The sequence below is a fragment of the Ascaphus truei genome, chromosome 8, assembly GCF_040206685.1.
Source record: "Ascaphus truei isolate aAscTru1 chromosome 8, aAscTru1.hap1, whole genome shotgun sequence".
Lineage (NCBI taxonomy): Eukaryota > Metazoa > Chordata > Amphibia > Anura > Ascaphidae > Ascaphus > Ascaphus truei.
In genome coordinates, this window is record NC_134490.1 from 43,674,540 (window position 1) to 43,694,837 (window position 20,298).

General features: G+C 45.5%; 1 protein-coding gene across 2 annotated transcripts in view; it reads left to right on the top strand.

Annotated features, from left to right (window-relative positions):
• The window catches only part of LOC142501622 (alpha-2-macroglobulin-like), a 72,613-nt gene extending 53,351 nt beyond the window's left edge, over positions 1 to 19,262 (top strand). For both annotated transcript variants that reach the window (XM_075611747.1, XM_075611748.1), the window contains exons 26-36: positions 2,053 to 2,209; positions 3,093 to 3,167; positions 3,272 to 3,434; positions 4,309 to 4,532; positions 5,095 to 5,310; positions 5,841 to 5,965; positions 10,562 to 10,652; positions 10,742 to 10,810; positions 11,236 to 11,338; positions 13,964 to 14,008; positions 17,920 to 19,262. In XM_075611747.1, the coding sequence (XP_075467862.1) occupies positions 2,053 to 2,209; positions 3,093 to 3,167; positions 3,272 to 3,434; positions 4,309 to 4,532; positions 5,095 to 5,310; positions 5,841 to 5,965; positions 10,562 to 10,652; positions 10,742 to 10,810; positions 11,236 to 11,338; positions 13,964 to 14,008; positions 17,920 to 17,939 (1,288 nt within the window). In that variant the 3' untranslated portion in view covers positions 17,940 to 19,262. The remainder of the gene's footprint in view (positions 1 to 2,052; positions 2,210 to 3,092; positions 3,168 to 3,271; positions 3,435 to 4,308; positions 4,533 to 5,094; positions 5,311 to 5,840; positions 5,966 to 10,561; positions 10,653 to 10,741; positions 10,811 to 11,235; positions 11,339 to 13,963; positions 14,009 to 17,919) is intronic.
• Positions 19,263 to 20,298: the final 1,036 nt, after the last annotated feature.

Sequence of the window (20,298 nt, forward strand, 5' to 3'; positions counted from 1 at the left end):
GTGAAGTCCACCAAGCCTGGTCGTAACCTGAATAACGAAGAGAAGAGAGAGAGCCAGCATAGACATCCGCTAGAAGAAACTATGTTGACCGATGTGGGAATGACAAGACAGGCATTAAATAGTGCGGCTGGCGAAAAGGCAGAGGGAGCAGACCGGAGGAGTGCATGGAGCTGTCCTGGATAGGCTGCCTTGAGGAAGATGCAGGTGAGCAGCTTTGAGGTATAATTGCTGCCTGTGTGTGAGCTCGGGCGTGGCTTCACTGCAGGAGCAGTGAATAAATTAACTTGCTCCGGCGCACGCTCTGCAACGAGGGGGAGCGAGCGCCCGTGAGACATCACAGCCGCCGGAGCCCCAGCTGCCCGCGGAACAATGGCCATCCGCCGGGGATGAAGGGGGAGTCCCCCAACCACGGGGACCGGACGGGGCCGGCCAGGGGGGCGTCCCACGGCAGCGGGCACAACGAGAGGTAAGGGGGGGTCACGCTGCGACCGCCGTGACCCCGAATCCTTACAGTAGGGCCGTTGGTGCACGTAGATGCGATACCTTCCTGGTCTTAGTCCAGACCAGGCCGATTTGGCTGATGGGTCCGCTGGTCAGTGACGTGGTACCACGCCGCTCCGTTCCTCAGGCGTACGCCTCTGGTGGAGTGTGTCCCTATAATAGCCTCTGATATTATATGTCCAGACCGCAGGCCATAGTTCACCATGTGGCCGTCCAATCACAGAAGCAATGCCTGTCAGGGCTAATGGGGAGCGTCCCTATCTGGGGGCCTTCCCTATAGCACCACAAGCTGACCGTGTCAGGGGCCTAGCTGGGACCTAAGGGGATAATCTGGCCTAGTCTCGGAGCCACCTGCACCCAGACGCTACCTTACCCCTTGTTGTCAATGCTCCGACTGCCGTAGTCCCATGAGCGCGCCAAATGTATCCTTCTATCTCTGCCCAGATTCTAGGGGCCCTATTGGCCATGTGCGCCAATGTGATCTACAGCCCCTGAGGCTGCTGGGGATTGTAGTTCCCTTGCGGAGCCTGGTAATGGCCTTCGCAACTCTCCCTTAATGCGCATGCGCAAGACCCACACTGCGAATACACGCGCAACCAAAATGGCGCCCACGGGGAGCTCCAGCGACTTGGGAGCTCCAGCGACTTGGGAGCTCGCCTGCAGGCTCTACCTGGTGGCTCCTACTCCGCCCACAGACCCATAGTAGCCTCCACCTCCCCCGCACCAACCCCATATAGAAGCATATCTACACCACCCCCAGATACAAACACCTCTACACCACCACTCATATACAAACAACACTACACCACCACCACCCAGATACAAACACCACTTCACCACCACACCACAGTTACAAACACCACTACACCACCACTTTAGATATACAAACACCACTACACCACCACCACCCAGACGCAAACACCATTACACCGCCACCCAGACACAAACACCACTACACCACCACCCCCATATACAAACACAACTACACTACCCCCAGATACAAACATCACTACAACCGCAGATACAAATACACCCACACACACCCCAGATACAAACATCACTACAACCGCAGATACAAATACACCCACACACCCCAGATACAAACACCACTAAACCCCCCTGATACAAACACAACTAAACCCCCACAGATACAAACACCACTACACCACCACCCCCTAATACAAGCACCACTACACCACCCAGATACAAACGCCACCACCCAGATTCAAACGCCACTACACCACCACCCCCCAGATATAAACACCACTAAAGCACCCCCTAGATACAAACACCACTAAAGCACCACCCAGATACAAACCACAGATAGATAGGTACATAGATAGATAGGTAGATAAATAGATATGCATCTAGATATGCACCACGGGTGCTTTGAGAGATAAAGCCTTCAAGGGATAAAGTGTCAAGATCTCAGTGACCAAAACAATAATTCAGTTTCCTGCTACATGAGTGCCTGTGGATGTCATCTATTGCACATTATCCACTTGACAGTTCACTTGGGACTCTGCTCTTATCCAGTGCATCTCTCCCCAGGCTGACTGCCTTCGTGATGAAATCTTTTGCCCGCGCTCGCTCTTACATTTACATTGACCAGAATCTGCTTTCGGGAGCTCTCCTATGGCTGTCTCACCGTCAGAAGGACAACGGCTGCTTCCGTAGTGACGGAAAACTCTTCAACAATGCCATGAAGGTGAGAGAGGGAAGTGACAACTAGAGGAGAGGAAGAGAGGAGGAAGAGAGAAGGGCATTGTAAAGAAAGAACTTAATTGAGGAGAAAGGGGAATGGAGGGAAGGGAAAAAGGGTAAGACATGAGTAGAGAAGGAAGGATAGAGGACCAAATGGAGGATATATGGAAATGAGAAAGAAGATGGCAGAGAGAGAAAAAATAGGGAAGAAAGACAGGGGAGTGGAGGAAAACCGCAATGAGAGAAAAAGAAACAGAGACAGAGGAAATAGAGAAGGTGTCAAGATTCCCTCCTACAGTACCTTTCATAGTCCTGAAGGAGCGCAGAGGAGTCAAGTGCCGGCCCAGGGCTGGTATGAACTAGCATCTCACTTGAGGTCAGTGACCATCTTAGCTTAGTGTGACTAAACCCCACCCAGCCTGCTTGTGGTTGCTTGTCAACGTTTGGTTTCTGAGCAGCAGTATGGCTATTCTCTTGCCCACTGCTCTTTTGTCTTTCCCTGGCTACCAATTGCTTTTGCATGTAGCTCTGCTGACTTTGCAGACACCTTTGTGTTTTGCTTTTTGTGTAACTACGTTGGTGTGAGCATTAAATACTATGAATTTAATTTACTTTATTCCAGTCTCTTGTTGTTTTTGGGGTTCCGTGTTACCTCAGAGGATTCCATACTCCTGATAGAAGGAGAGAAATGGGAAGAGAAGGTGAAGAAAGTAAATGAGGATGAGGTGGCTGGGTTGATACAGATGAGGAGAGTGATAGTGAAATGTTTTGAGGAGCAGGATATGGGGCTAGGGGGATGGAGATGCAGATGTCCTATGTTTTTCAGCAGGCAGTTTAGTCCAGTGAAATCTGAGGAGCTCTTTATTAATCTCTAACTTTTGCTTTAGGGAGGAGTGGATGACGAAGTAGCATTGACTGCTTACATAACCATCGCTCTGCTGGAATATCCCCTGCCGGTCACTGTATGTATACACAGCTATATATATATATATATATATATACACATGAATACACATACATCAGACATATAACCTTACTCACTCCCCCCCTCTCTTTCTTACCCCAGCATCCAGTGGTCCGAAATGCTCTGTTCTGCTTAGAGAGTGCCATGAAGGGTCAGAATGGGGTCTACACACAGACATTAATGGCTTATGCTTTTACTCTCGCTGAAAAGCTGGACAAGCGCAGCCAACTTCTTCAGTCACTGGATGAGCAGTCCATTAAGGATGGTGAGAGATAGCTGAGCTACCTTATTAGACCACACTTTGTTCAAGTGATAGCAGAATGATTGATAGCTGTTTAACCCATTCACTCACCGCTTGCCCTGTGAAAAATATGTACAAAATGATTTGCCTCCATAGGCAATACAGTTCTAAAGTTAATGATTTGGTCTCTTAGAATGGTAATGGTAAATTCAAGTCTATAATTATTTGTCCCCACAGACTCATGAGATTGTCCTCTATAAAGAAATTCTACCATATACCCCATAGACTTTCGTAGGACCCCTTTTGAATGCCTGCACTTTAACATCAACTACTGTAAATCAAACCTCTGTTTTTTTGGGATGGATACATTAACTATTTCGGGAGACTGAGCAGGGACATCTCTGTTTGTGTGTTTGCAAGGATACATTATACTCATACATCAATGAGTTTTCTATTCATATCCCATGACCTCCTCACTCTCCGTGGATATGGGATTAGAGATAGCTCAGCTGCTGAGCCCAGTAACACCAATGTAAAGGGGTTTTGGCTGCACACCACAATATAATAAATACATACAGTTTACCGGTGCTGCTGGTTCAAGGAAGTACCTGCCAGGCAAATTCCAATGTACACTGAGGGAAAAAAAAAAGAGAGATCCAGCGCTCCACGGATTTCAAGATAAATGAATTTATTGTGCCACACGACGTTTCGACCAACAGGTCTTTTTCAAGTGATTAGGCAGTGCCTAATCACTTGAAAAAGACCTGTTGGTCGAAACGTCGTGTGGCACAATAAATTCATTTATCTTGAAATCCGTGGAGCGCTGGATCTCTCTTTTTTTTCCCCTCAGAACCCAGTAACACCTCAGTGGCCAACTCATCCCCACTCCCTCTTCCAGACAGTGCAGTCCATTGGCACCGCCCCGAGTTTTCAGATGAGTCCAAACAGAGCAGGTTCCCTCACAGCCGGGCTCCCTCTGTGGAAGTCGAGATGACCTCCTACGTGCTGCTTGCCCTTCTGTCGACACCCAAGATCTCCAATGAAGAAATGACCTTAGCCACCAAGATTGTCATCTGGATCATAAGACAGCAGAATCCAAGTGGTGGCTTCTCCTCCACGCAGGTACTATACTCTACTTACACTGCTTCCCCAACCAGCAAAGAGTGTTTTTTACCATTTGTCACCCGAATCACATGGTACTTTCCTTCCCTCATTTTCCGTCTCTCTTCATAACATGCTTCTCCTCTACCTTCTATCTTTTCTTTCTCTTTTTCCTAATCCCTGCATCATTTTCCTCCTGGTCACTCTCTTCCATCTTTTTGTTCAATCTTTTGCCCTCTTTTAATGTTTCTGGCTTACTCCCCATTTATATTTTTATTTCTCTTTTATTTATTCACTTTATTCTCTCTTTCTCATTTTCCCCTCAGACTTCTCTTGCTCTGTTTCTTTATAATCCTTTGTTCTGCTCTCTCTCTCTTGCTCTCTCTCTCTCTCCTCCTCCTCTTCATCTTTAGTTTTATCTTTATGCAGAACTTTTCATTGCGCACCTCTCTTTATTTCTGTCCTTCCATCGTTTCTCTTCTCTCCACTCATGTCTATTTTCTTTCTTTATCTATTTTCCTATCTTGTCCTAACTCACTCCCTCTTTTTCCCATCTCTTAATTAAATTATCTTCCTCTATCAGGATACAGTGGTTGCCCTGCAAGCTCTCTCTGTGTTTGGCTCCCACACTGTCAGCCATGAAGGTCAGCGCACTGTATCGCTCTCCCTGGACAGTAATCCAATCGCAACGCTCAACGTGCAGGACTCTAACCGTCTCCTCCTGCAGCGTGTCTCTCTGACCAAGATCCCTGGGGACTATACAGCTAGCATCAGTGGGGCTGGGTGTCTGTACCTGCAGGTGAGACAGAAAGGAACCTGGTCTGTATCCCATTCAGTGGTGGAGGACCTGCAGTGCATATTACAAATGAGCACACTATATCATAAAATATAAGCAATACATGTAAATATGTTGGGAAACATGAACCATATGAATAGCAATTATGGTTATCTCTCTTCTTTGCTCTATACTGTACTGAATCCTAAGGTCCCCCCCCCCCTATTTTATTCAAAATTGTCTAATATACTGTATATGCTTCCACCTCCACCTCCTGTGCTGGGAGGCTGTTCCATGAATATACTACTAGTGACAGTGGACTAGCTTGCATTTCTACCAAGGCTGCCACTCTATATATTTAGTGTTCTGCTGTCTTTGTTACTCTGAACTCCCCTTCAGTACAGGTACCTTTTTGATAATCTTTGGATATCTGCAATTCTGTCACATTCCCTCTCTCTCTTTTTCCTGGATGAAATGGTCAGGCACAAGGTCTTCTCTGCAAAGCTGCCGTTTCTACAAAGGGCAGGAGCTATAACCCAATGTATTTGTTACAGACAACCCTGCGATATAATATACCCCACCCAGAGGGAGACGCTGCCTTCTTCATCTCTGTAACTCCTGAACCTGAAACCTGTGACCACAGGTCCCTAAAAACATTTGGTATTGCAGTCAATGTAAGGTGAGACCGCCACAAATTATTTTCCTCACTCCAGTGACAACAGTGACCTTGAGGGTGACACTTAGAAATAGACACAAGAGATCAAGGACCAATTTAGCCTGTCCCTCCCACTGCAAACTGGCAAATACAGAACAAACCGATAGCCCATTGAGTTTGTCCACAGGCTCACAGAAGAGCAGTACACATAGCCCCATCAAATCTTTTCCTCCCACTGCAGGATGACATCATGACAAGAAGCTGGAAGAGACATATGGGGATCTATTCTAGTAGCTTCGATGAGTTTGCTGCTATCTCACAAGGTTTGTCATTCTCCCTCCGGACGGTTTGTCATTTGAGTTATCACGGTATTCAGAAAGAATCTGAACCACTCTCAAGCCGTGCGATAGGAAAATGCCCAAACCGTACGGCGAAGCAGCAAAGTCATCTGAGATTTTTTCCAAGTTCTCCCACCTGCGATTTTATCGCAATTTGAGCTGCACAGGGAGCCCCGCCTCTCCCTGCACAGCTCTCGATGGCGATCGGCTAGCCGCTAAGGCAAGGAAGAGGTTAAACTTGAATAGCCTGTTTATTGGGGGGCAGACGGGGTGGATAAAGGGGTGGTTAGGGTGGGTGGTAAAGCCTGCCGCGACGGTTGAAGGAGTGGTTAACACCTTCACTACCATAGTGGTGGGAACTGCTATGGTAATGAAGGGTCTCACTACCCATCTGGTAGGCCTTACCCCCCACCCTTAGGGAAACTACCCCCCTCACCCAAACCCTCTACCCCCAACAAACATTAAAAAAAATATAACAACCCTAATACCCACCTCCTCTACCCCCAACAACCCCCCTAACACATACAGTACAGTAATGGGCAAATTTACTATTATCCAGATCTGGATTATAGCTCATTTGCCCATTCAAAATAAAACATTATCCAGCCAGCATAAAGTAAATAAAACTTGCACTTACCCCTGCCAGGAGGAAGGTCAGCCTCATCACCATCCTCCGCGTCCATGTCCTCCTTTGGCAGGAACAGAACAATAAAAAATACAATCTAATGGCCCCTAACCCTTTAATCACCTTGGCAGTTAGTAACCGCTAAAGTAATTAAGGGGTTAACCCCCCTCCCCTGCTATCTACCTGGGCAGCCTAACCACCCACCCTGGGGCAACTATCCCCACCCGGTACCCATTTATTGTCACTGTGGTAGATCATTCCCATATAATATGGGTGTGATAAGCAACTAAAGCTGCCAATGGGCAACCTAAAAAAACAACAGTACCAAAAGGACACAACAATAAAAGCATCTAAACACAAGAATAATAAAATTAATCAAAAGCCTTAACAACACATCAATAAAAGAAATCAAATGCCTAAACAATCCAAACATTTCATAAAAACAAGCCCTACAAATACATAACAATTAACTCAAAACTATCAACAGAAATACAAAACATAACAATTAATTAAAAACAACCATTTGCCAAACAATGCATTGCCTGTCATTGTATTTATCTATACCGGTAGTCCTCGCTATCCAACGTTTCATTTTACAACGAATGGCATATCCAACGCTTTATGATGCAACCCTATGGGCCGTTTTATGACACCGGAATGAGTTATCCAACGCTCACCGCCACTGTTTAACATGGGACTCACTTTACAACGGTTTCACTATCCAACGCTACTTCCAGAACGGATTCCGTTGGATAACCGAGGACTGCCTGTACCCTAAAGGGGCACAGATAAATACATTAGCAGTCAATGGGCAAGCAAAAAAATAAAAATGTAAAAATGCAATAAAAAAACCTGAAAAACAAAACTTACATAAATTCAATATTTTTCTTACCTTTTTGATGTCTTCACCCTCCGAATCCCGGTGTATCAGTAAACTCACCATCCGCGACACCATCCTCCGCATCATGTAAAATCTTCTTTCTTGAATCTTCTTTCTTTCGTTGTAATCCATTGTAATCCATCGGGAGATGTTGTCTCATCGGCTTCTTAAGACAAAATGAGATGGAACAGGCCTTACATAAGGAGTGTGATGTCACATTTTATGTCCCGATGGATTACAATGGATTACAACGAAAGAAGATTCAAGAAAGAAAATTTTACCTGATGCGGAGAATGGAGGAGGACCGTCGCGGATAGTGAGCTTCCTGATACACCGGGATTTGCAGGGTGAATACATTTAAAGGTAAGAGAAATATTGAATGTATGTAATTTATGTTTTTCTGTTTTTTTTAATGGTATTTCTACATTTTTATTTTTTTGCTTGCCCATTGACTGCCAATGTATTTATATGGGCCCCTTTAGGATATAGATAAATACAGTGACAGGCAATGCATCTTTTGGCATATAGATGTTTTTAATTAATTGTTATGTTTTGTATTTCTGTTTATTGTTTTGCGTTAATTGTTATGTATTTGTAGGGCTTGTTTTTATTTAATGTTTGGATTGTTTAGGCATTTGATTAATTATATTCTTCTGGTGTTTTGGCGTTTAATTTCTTTTAATGTTGTGTTGTTTAGAGCTTTGATTTCTTATAATGTTGTGGTGTTTAGGTGCTTGTGTATTTTTTGTTGTTACTGTATCTTTTTGGTGCAGTTGCTTTTTTTGGGTTGACCATTGACTGCTAGAGTGACTAATCATGCCCATATCATATGGGCATGGTGTACTACTGTGTCAATCAATGGGTGGAGGGTGGGGGTCATTGTCCCAGGGTGGGATGTTGTCCGCCAGGCTGACTAGCAGGGGAGGAGGGCTAACCCCTTAATTACTATAGCGGTTACTAATCGCTAAGGTGATTAAGGGGTTTGGGGCCATTAGATTGTATTTTTATTGTACTGTTGCTGCCCTTGGAGGACATGGACGAGGAGGATGGTGATGAGGATGGCCTTCATCCTGGCAGGGGTAAGTAGAAGTTTTATTTACTTTATGCTGACTGGATAATGTTTTATTTTGAATGGGCAAATGCACTATTATCCATATCTGGATAATTGTAATTTTGCTCATTATTGTACTGTAATGCTATGATTGTTTGGGGTAGAAGGGGTGCCCATTCATTCTTATTAGGGTTATCGTTTCTCCCATTGGGGGCATAGATAACCACACAGACAATGAATGGGTGTATTGTTTATTATTGTGTTTGTATTCTGTTGTAATGTTTATTGTGAGCAGCAGGGGTGGGTGGAGGTGACATTTGGCCCACGGTGGGTGTTTATGCCTACTGGGTGGGTAGCAGGAGGGATTAACCCCTTCATTACCTTACCCAGGGCCGCCAACAGAAATCTTGGGGCACAGGACAAATGCAAGGAGCAGCCCCCCCCCTACCCATAGCACACATCCATGCCATTTTTTTTAGGGCACAACTTTTACTTAGATGGGAATGTTGCGAGCCCTATTTCAAACTTCGCGAGCACCCCCATTTTACACATCGCTAGCCCCTCCATTTTACACCTCACAAGCCCCCTCTATTTCCCTCCCTTTTCCCATGTATTTCTCTCCCCTCGTCTCACCTCTCACTCTCCCCCCTCCATCAATTACCCCACTCTCCCTCAATCCCTGCCCCCCACCTCCCGTGTATTTCTCTCCCCTACTCTCTCTTTCCTCCCTCTCCCCCCTCTCTCCTCTCCCCTTCCGTCAATTACACCACTCTCACTCAATTCCCTCCCCTCACATAATTCCCCCCCATAAAATATATACCAAAAAACCCACTCCTAATGCAAAAAAAACTTCACATCCACAAATTCATACAAAAAAACCCCACCTCCCCAATACATATAAAAAAGACCACCAATACATATTTAAAAACAAAACAAAACAATACTGTACATATATAAAAAAAATCCAATGCATATATAAAAAGCCCCAATGCATATAAAAAATCCCCGACATATAAAGAAGCCCCCACTCCCTCCCAATACATATAAAAGACCCCCAAATACAAATAAAAACACCCCCACTGCCCCCAAATACAAATAAAAAGACCCCCACTCCCCCCAATACATATAACAAGATCCCCACTCCCCTCAAAACATATAAAAAGACCCCCACTCCCCCCAATACATATAAAAAGACCCCACTCCCCCCCAATACATATAAAAAAAAGTAGACATACCTTGGAGATGGTCGGGACCGGTGGCTGCGGGGTCCGGCGGCCGGGCCCCGAATCTCCTCAGTCTGTGTCCCACACCGAGCTTCCAGCCAGCGCGCACTGGGAGCTGAGGCACGCTGACATCAGAGGGGCCCGGCGCTATTTAACCAACTCACCGATGCTTTCTGAATAGCTACCTAACTAAATTTGGCGATAGCTGCTCAAAATTCTTGATGAGTTGGTTATCAAACCTACTAGAAAAGGCCCCATGGTCTTTTAAACCCATCTCTCTGACTGTACAGTGTCAGTGACAGAAATAGAAGGGATTAATTGCCTATTAAGGACCAAATGTACTAAACAGTGCTAAGCAGTAAAGCACCTTATAGACCATTCAATTGAATGACTTAACATTGCTTAATAAATATTGGCCTAAGTCTGTTTTTTCGGACACAAAATGACACAGTAATGCAGGAAATATATGCACGGTGACACGGGGGCTTATTCTCTTTTCTCAGTTATGTTGGCAAGCGACAGAACTCAAACATGGCGATCGTGGATATAAAGCTGCCATCAGGGTACATTCCGGTAAAAGCTTCGGTCAGACAGGTAATAACCACCCCCTTAGTTTGACGCTGGAGTCCCCACCCTGCAGAGACTTCCTGATACCCACTCTATATTTGTTTCTTCTCTTCCAGCTGACCAATCACAATTTAATTAAGAGAACGGAGACTCTCACTAACAAAGTCATTGTATACTTTGAGTCGGTGAGTCTTATACCTTCTACGGCCTGATACCTCTAGGACATGACAGCACACGGTAGGGCATGAAAAGACTTCTACCTCTAGGACACATATATGAGGCAGCTCTCGGAATGGGTTAAGTGCACAGAAGATGGCACCTATTGGGCTGCATGGATCAGGAATTACCCTCTAAGACTATGTGGCAGCTGACTGGGTCGGGCATATATAAATTCAGTACTCCTCGGACTGAATATCTTAGTGAAAGGTGACTCAAAGAGCTTCACGTCTATAGAACTGGATAGCTCAAAAGATATACTGTACTGATCTTAACATATACAGGACTAGAAGAGTTCAAAGACACAGAGATTGTGCAGGGACAGGTGACAATGTACGAATCACGGCTTCTCTATGGCTTGTGTAATGGTTACTCCTCCTTTCACTGTTCCCAGTTGGCCAAAGAAGTTCGGAGTTTCAGGTTCTTGGTAGAACAAGACATTCCAGTCAGCAACCTGCAGCCGGCCACCGCCATCGTATACGACTACTATGAAACAGGTAACCTTCTCCCCAGCTCCGGCTGTGCCTTAGAGGCCCTCTAACGGATGGAGTGGCTTACAGCCTTATACACAGTAACAATGATATAACATCATAACCGAGGTTGAACAAGACAAATGTTGATTGGATTCCACATTTCCTTTATTGCTAAGCTGAGAAAAATACTTCTATAGGAGAGATAATACAAATATATTAGATTTCTCCCTGGAACTATATTGATCTAGTGATAAAAGACAAACAAATAACCCACGTGCTACATTTGCAAATCAAGTTTAACAGAGGAGCAAAAAAAAACAATGTCAATCAGATTTATTTAATTTATTTATAGAATGTTTTACCAGGAAGTTCTCTCATTTTCGAGCATGTCCTGGGCACAGAGTTATGGTGACAATACATGGCTTCATTAAATAAAAAGAGGTTAAACATTCAATTCAGACATTTCATGGGCACTAAGAGATAATATATGTTTATGGGAATTGTAACAAAGCATCCCTAACATCAGTAATAGCAGCAAACCCCTGACACCCTTTGGCTGCCGCTTTTGATGAGACTCCTGCGGTCTCATACAGTATGTGCCCAGTCACAACTGTGCTGCCTACGGAGATTATGTCTTGAGCACAAGGCTAACAAGACCCCAGGAACCAAACCCCTATTCCTAAGCACAGAGGATACGGGAACCCGCCAGAGGCTGGCCCCTTAACGGACACCAACCCAGACCCAGAGCCTGACACAAAGAGCCCCTGCTTAAAAGTACTTCTTTAGACTTTGGTGTGACAGGTTGGAAAGAGGCTCATCCTCCCAGCCCTGCAGATAGGGACTGGGAAAGTGAGTTAGCCCTTACAAATGGGTAGGAAACTGTACATAATACCGCACACCTCCCTATAGAAGTTTGCTGCAGGTAAAAGATAGGCCTTACATATAGAAAAACAAAAAGAACGATGATTTATTTTTGCGGGTTCTGCATTGTTAAAAGTGATGGGCTGAATTAAAGCTATGGTTTAATTTCCACCAAATCTGTCTCCCTGGTTGTATCTCTGCACATGTCTCTTACAGTTACCATAATTCACCATTCAAAGAAGAGAACACCAAGCCAGAATACCCATCGCGCGCAAGCACATTTGTGAACAAAAGCCGACTGCACATGTGTGAGCGATGAGCACCATGCTTGTGCATTGGCAGTCGGTGTTTATCGCTCACACATGCGTGTTTTGCTTTCATGCGTGCATGTGCAGTCACATTCGCCATGCGCTTGTGCGAAAGAAAGCCGAACGTGCATGTGAGAGCGATGAGTGCTGATTGCGCATGCGCGGTGCAGATGGCTCTCCTATGCGCTGTCGGATTTTGTTCGCAAATGCACTTGCGGTCATACCGGCTGCGCATGCGCGAATGAAAACCAACCACATGTGCGAGCCAGAAATCACAGACATTTTTAGTTATTTATAAAATTCCTCCCGGATGGCGACTTTAGATTAAAAATATGTCCGGGAAAATACGGACGTATAGTAATCTTAATAATGGTTAATCCCTGTCTTGAGGATGGCTGGGCTACTAATGAGCCTAGCTGAGTGTAGCAAGGATTTAAAAGGCAGTAAAGGGAATTGTTTGTCCCTCTCCCCTGGTCTAGGTACAGACTTAATGTGCGTGTCCTTGCTACATAATGTCACCAGGGTGTGCAGACCACATGTGCGTGATTTTGATACATGGGGACATCAAGGTGTGCAGACCACACGTACATATTATTGATACATGGGGACACCGGGGTGTGTAGACCTTATGTGTATGTCCTTGATACAAAGTAATGCCAGGGCATGCAGACCGCATGTGCCTGTCCTTCCTACATAGGGGCACCAGGATATGCAGACCGCATGTGCCTGTCCTTCCTACATAGGGGCACCAGGATATGCAGACCGCATGTGCCTGTCCTTCCTACATAGGGGCACCAGGATATGCAGACCGCATGTGCCTGTCCTTCCTACATAGGGGCACCAGGATATGCAGACTGCGTGTGCGTATTTCAAATAGTATAAACTGAAATATCAACAAAAGAGAGACATTTATATAATTAAATCAATGTAAGCTCTACCCATTTATATCTATACTTACCTCCCCTCAGTTAATTATAAGACAAGTCCATCATGGTCACCGTATGAAATGGGTTGCCCAGTTAAGATTTCTTTTAAGCATAGTACGTGACAAGATTTTTAACCCTTACTAAAAATGATGTTTTATATTTCTATTTTAATTAGGATAAGAGAGCAGTCATTTGAGGGACCTTTCCTTCTCTTTTTTGTTTTCATTTTGGTCCAATATTCCCTCTTTTGCACCTATCTGGAAAATAATGAGATTTTTCAGACAGAGCAGATCTTCTTCGTTTTTGCAACTTCTACACATTTTTGTACCATTTCAATAAATGTTACAAAAGTTTGCAGTTGTTCTCTATTTAGCACAGAGTAAAATGTTGTACCTTTGCCGCTTAAAAAAAAAAAGTCTGTTGAAACATTTGCAAAGCAATACACGTGCAATATATATTTACATATATTAATATATGTACAGTACTGTATATACATACTAAGTACTGCTCTGACCCAGGCATTGTGTGTAAAAGTATTTCTCTCATCTCTCCAGATGAATTTGCAGTGACCAAGTACAGCGCCCCCTGCAGCTCAAAAGGTACAGCGCATTGTGACCATGTGACAACTATTGTAGTGGTGGGTGCTCCTACAACATAACAGCGGCCTTATCCACGAGATATTAACTGAACGGTGATAAAGGACACATCAACTACAACACGTTACCGTTCGCAGCCTGTGCTGAAGAACTACAGCAGCTTAGTGGTAACATCACTGCCTTTGATCTGAGGGATCCTTGTTCAACTCCGTTTCAGATCTCCATGTGACCTTTCACATGTCACTATCTCCCTGTGCTTCTGGCACCAGAATTACAAAGTTATCTTATGTCATTCGAATCATTGTGCCTGCATCATGTTATATACAGTGCAGCATGCATTGTCAATGCTATTTGGGAAACATATCACTATGATTAACCATTTGAGAGATGTAGCGGCCCCCTGTAGCAGACTGTGATGACATAGTGTGGTCACATGACCGCGGCAGTCATTATCCCAGAAACAGAAAAGGGGGAGTTCTTCTCTTCTGTTTTTCTACATGGCACCCATGGAGCGCAGGACCTGGTCTAAGCTTAAAAAACAAACCTCCATTGGCATGACGTAGCCCCTGAAGTGCCAGACCCCATAATGTAGTCACTACATCCAGGGCCGCTGACAGGGGGGGAGAGACAGGACAATTGTCCCGGGCCTGGGGGCTGCAGGGGCCAGGTCGGCTGGCTCTTACCTCTGGCCGGGCCCCAGCTGCCCATGGCCGGCAGTTCCGCGTTTGGTTGCCGGGCCCAAGCTTCTCAGCCCCTGCCGCAGGCCTCTCTCCGCTGCTGTTTCGGCCTCCCATGTAGGCTCCTCCCCCGTGCGCGTGTGTGGAGAGGAGGGGGTGTGCAGGGGAATATGGTCTGTGATGTTCAGGGGGTGGGGGTGATGTGTGTGATTTGCAGGGGGGGTGATGTGTGTGATTTGCAGGGGGGGGGGGTTATGTGGGTGATGTGATAGTGTCCAGTATTGAACCTGACCGTCCTGTATTTGGACACTGTCCAGTAAAATATTACAGGTAATACTGGACATGTATGGGTCTGGTATTACCTCTCCGGCATAGTGAGCTGACTGGCTTGGAGGGCCGTGGGATATCCCCAAGCAAGGAGAGAGCAGGGCTGCTGCTAGGGGGCTGGGCAGCTTCCTCCATCCTGATTGGCAGCACTACCTAGCAGCAACCATCAGGAGGAGGTGTCGGGAACCTGGGAGTGGGGCCAAGGAGAGGAGGAAACAGCAAGGAGTGGAGAGAGGTGAGAAAGGGTGTGTGTGTGTATCTGTCTCAAGCATGTCACACCTTTCATCATTGGGTCCAGTATTTTTGGAAAAACCACCTGGCAACCCTAGATGTGCAGGGGGTGGTGATGTGTAGGGTGGGGGGGGGGGGGTGATGTGTGTATGTGTGTGTGTGTGTGTGTGTGTGTGATGTGCAGGGGGGTGATGTGTGTGATGTGCAGGGGGAGGGGGGTGATGTGTGGGATGTGCAGGGGGCAGATTATGTGTGTAATGTGCAGGGGGTTGATGTGTGTGATATGTAAAGGGGGTGATGTGTGTGATGTGTGTGTGTGTGGGGGGGGGTGATGTGTGTGATGTGTAGTGGGGGGAGGGGGCAATGATGTGTGTTATGTGCTGGGGGGGTGATGTCTGTGATGTACAGGGGAGTATTATGTGTGGGATATGCAGGGGGTGATGTGTGTGTGTGGGGGGGGGGGGGGGGCTGATGTGTGGGATGTGCAGGGGGCAGATGATATGTGTAATGTGCAGGGGGGTGATGTGTGTGATATGTACAGGGGGTGATGTGTGTTATGTGCAGGGGGGTGATGTGTGTGATATGTACAGGGGGTGATGTGTGTTATGTGCAGGGGGGTGATGTGTGTGATATGTACAGGGGGTGATGTGTGTTATGTGCAGGGGGGTGATGTGTGTGATGTGCGGGGGAGGGGTGATGTGTGTGATGTGCAGTGGGGGGGAGGGGGCAATGATGTGTGTTATGTGCTGGGGGGGGAATGATGTCTGTGATGTACAGGGAGGGGTGATGTGTGTGATGTGCCGGGGGGGGGGGGGGGGAGAAGTATGTGTGTGATGTGAAGGGGGGGGGGGGTTGATGTGTGTGTGTGTGATGTGCAGGGTGTGGGGGTGACGTATGTGATGTGGAGGAGGGAGTATTTTGTGTATGGTAGTGGGGTGTGGGAAAGAGTTGAGGCAAGATGGAGAGAGGGACGTGTGGGATAGAGGTATAGGGGAGAGAGAGGTGGTGGTAGAGATCGAGGGGGGTCTCGCAAGGCCACGACACAAGGGGTTGGTGGGGGTGTGGGAGAGAGAAGAGATGGGGGTGTGAGACATAGACGAGGAGTCTCGCAAGGCCGCCAACACTGGAGGTGGTTGGGGGTTTGGAGTGGGGGAGGGGGGGGAGGGGAGGGCAATATGAACTGTAGTTCTGGGCCCTAGGAAAGCTGTCTGCGGCTCTGACTACATATTGGGCACCCAAAGAGATAAAACAACAACCTCCACCCCAAGAAAACATAGAAATACGTTTTTTTTAATTTTCTTATTCAGAGGTATCTCACTTGGTCTAACCTCTTGGACAAAGAGAAGTAAAAGTCCCAGGCAGATAACACCGTCCCTATATCATCCAGAAAGAGAATTTTGTGAAGTCAGAAACAGTATAAAAAAAATAATAAATAGTGCAGGGAATCATGTGGTTTTAAACTATGCAAAACAAACATCCCGGCCAGTTGGCTTTTCAGTTCTTTACTAGTTTATCCACCTTATACAATATATCAAGAGATTAAAGGATTTACATTATAACAATGTTGCTGTTACAACCAAGTAATGTTCTGTCACAGTGGATGAAATAATTACATACTGTTCTACAAGGCATTTTAAACCATCATGGGGAGCTTTATTTCATCAGCATTTAGAGCTCTGTCTCCATTATGAGACAGAAGAAGAACACCTTGCGATGTAAAAATATTGGGCGTATTTAGTAAGCTGCGATACCACAAGATCACAAAGCCCTATTGATTTCAATTTACCTTTCCATGCAGTAGCGCCAGATCGGCACTATCACAACATACTGGGAGTTTTTTCTTTGATAAATATGGTGCAGATGGTTTGCAACAGAATTTTTGCAATTTTGCCTTCATACATAGACCCCATTAATTCTGTGGCAAAGTTCGAAAAGAAGGAGAATGCACACAGCGCACCGGGGGTTAATAATAAAAAGAAACACCATTGATGCTAGGCAGCAGTTGACATGGAATAAAAATCCAAATGTGAACTAATGTCAGGGAAAATAAAATAACTATGTATTAAATAAGGCTCAAGTGTGACAATAATAAAAATATATAAGAAAATGTATTAAATATAAACTGTTTTTTAAATAACAACACTTAAGTGTGTCAGATGGTGATGCCACTGACACATCAACACAAAATAAAATGACAACTACAGTGAGTGAGAGCAAGCAACTGGACAATAAATCAATTGTAAAACAAAACAAAACCACAGTAGGGGGTGCACAGATACTAACCGTCAGGCTCTGAGCGGAGCTGCCGTGGGGTGTGCGATACTACAGTCTGGACTGCACAAACTCACAGCTGATCTCCCGTCCTCTCAAACTTCCCGGGGATCTGGCACCAGCCAATGGGTAGGTGCGCTGAACACCCTCACGTGACCTCTATGCATTTCGTGCTGACCCCCTGACGAATAGCCCAATATAGCACCAGATTTAATAAATAACAAATCGCATAGATTAATGTGGGATCTCAGATTCTATTTGATTCAATACCCCTGAAAGCCATTAACCCAGATAACCCCCCACACTGCCAAATATTCCAATCCTGTCACTGCCAGTTTGCCTGGGATGGTAGTCAGTTACTCAGCTTCTGGGCCCTGTTCTGATTCTCCTGCTTTCCTTCATCCCCAGATGACAGTAAGAGCACCTAACGAACCAGTGCTGGATTCCTGCAGCTGATAGCAGTCGGAGGACCTGCAAGCAGTGTTGTGACCCTGGAGAGAGAGGTGTATGTGACGGTGTCTGGGAGAGAGTGGTGTATGTGACGGTGTCTGGGAGAGAGTGGTGTATGTGACTGTGTCTGGGAGAGAGTGGTGTATGTGACGGTGTCTTGGAGAGAGTGGTGTTTGTTACTGTGTCTTGGAGAGAGTGGTGTATGTGACTGTGTCTGGAGAGAGTGGTGTTTGTTATTGTGACTGGGAGAGAGTGGTGTATGTGACTGTGTCTGGGAGAGAGTGGTGTATGTGACGGTGTCTGGGAGAGAGTGGTGTTTGTTATTGTGTCTGGGAGAGAGTGGTGTTTGTTATTGTGTCCGAGAGAGAGTAGTGTAAGTGACTGTGTCTGGGAGAGAGTGGTGTATGTGACTGTGTCTGGGAGAGAGTGGTGTATGTGACTGTGTCTGAGAGAGTGGTGTTTGTTACTGTGTCTGGGAGAGAGTGGTGTTTGTTACTGTGTCTGGGAGAGAGTGGTGTATGTGACTGTGTATGAGAGAGAGCGGTGTTTGTTACTGTGTGTGTCTGAGAGAAAGTTTGTTACTGTATGTAGTAGGATTACCACATTTAAGTTTTTATAAAATGGATGCCGAAATCCCACATGAAAGTGTGATGTCATAAAGAGTGATGAATGATTTGCAAATGCTTCAAGCATGCTATCTCCCACATGACCGCTATATTGTTTGGTTTTTATCATCTCAGCGCTTGGCGGTTCGGGGACAGATGTGCACTTAGTAACCCCTCTAGGTATGGGTGTCATGGTATTAGGAGATGACCAGGCAGTGTCCGAACGTTATTATTTTAATAATTTAATTAAGCAACATTTATCATAAAAGGTAACTATTACACTCAAGTAGAAATCCATTATGTTTTTATTACTGATTTTATTACAATAATGTTAAGTTCAGGCATTTCATGTCAAGGTGCTAAAATACAGGACAGACAGACCTTTCCCGGACAATGGGACAGACAGACCTTTCCAGGACAATGGGACAAGCCAATGAAATAAGGGACAATCCCGTATATATGGGACATCTGGCAAACCTAACTGTGTGTGTGTCTGGGAGAGAGTGGGATTGGTTAATGTGTGTGTCTGTGGAGGTATCAATGTGTCCACAAATACAATACATAAATGTATGTGTAAGTAGGTTTTCATGTTTGTGTGTATGTGTATGCTACTGTGTGTTTGTGTCATTGTATCTGTGTGTCACCTCCTCTCTGTTTTTTTTTGGCCACAATAAAATTCGCTGTGACTCATTACAAGGTGTGTTGTTTACTCATTAACACTCATACCAAGGCTGACAGCTACTCAAAGACGGAACCTAATCAACACTAAACATTATGTAAAGAGCCTAAAAGATAATTGGCTTTCTTAAACAAAAGTGACAGTCCTTAAAGTATTGTAGCAATGTCTAATTTAAAAATCTGAGTGGAAATTAGATCTCAATTTATTTTATTAGGGTTTCGCCCTTTCAAAATACCCTGTTGCTCTAAATGCTTGTCTCTCTGTGCTTACATTTTACAAATAAAATAATTTTATTGCATTTTCCCACAAACTCATTTTATAATGTAACTTTCACAATATCATTTGCCTGTAGCAGCAGTACAAAGCACACAGTTCAGGTACAGAGTACACGATATGCCTCCTTCTCCTCTCCCACCAGATCATTCTCCTCAGGATGGTCTGAATGATGTCTTTGCTCCCTGCCTCCACCCTCAGCCCAGGGCGCTAAGGGTGGGGCTAGCTCTTCCCTCACCCCCTAAGCAGGGTGAGAGGCATTTGGTCCACCTATAACTCACTAGGCCCTACTCCTCAGGAACCTAACTAACTCTCTCTCTGTCTGATTCTCCAGTCAGACACTCCAGCACTCTCCAACTCCAAAACTAGACTCACTCCTCTGACCTCCTGAACACACTCTCACTCCTGAGCAACTGACTCAGAGCACACAGGAACTGCAACTCAGTTTGGTCAGCCCCGCCCCTCATGACATCAGCAAGACCTCCCCTCTGCATAGGCCTACAGCAGAGACAGGCTTGCATCAATCAATCAGGCAGGGCTTTCAAGGGGGAAAACCCATGATTACTACTGGAGTCTGTCATTAACAGGGCTTACCACAGTAGGAGGAAGGTTTAGTAGCCCATGCTGTTTACAGGGGGCTACATTCTCTCTATGGTGGAATCCAATGGTCCCCACTTGGACCTAGCTTTGGCAGTACCATCCTGCAGTGAACAACCTGGGGAACAAACACAGGTTACACACATCTTATCATAACATCTTACGAGGTAGTATTGTTACACA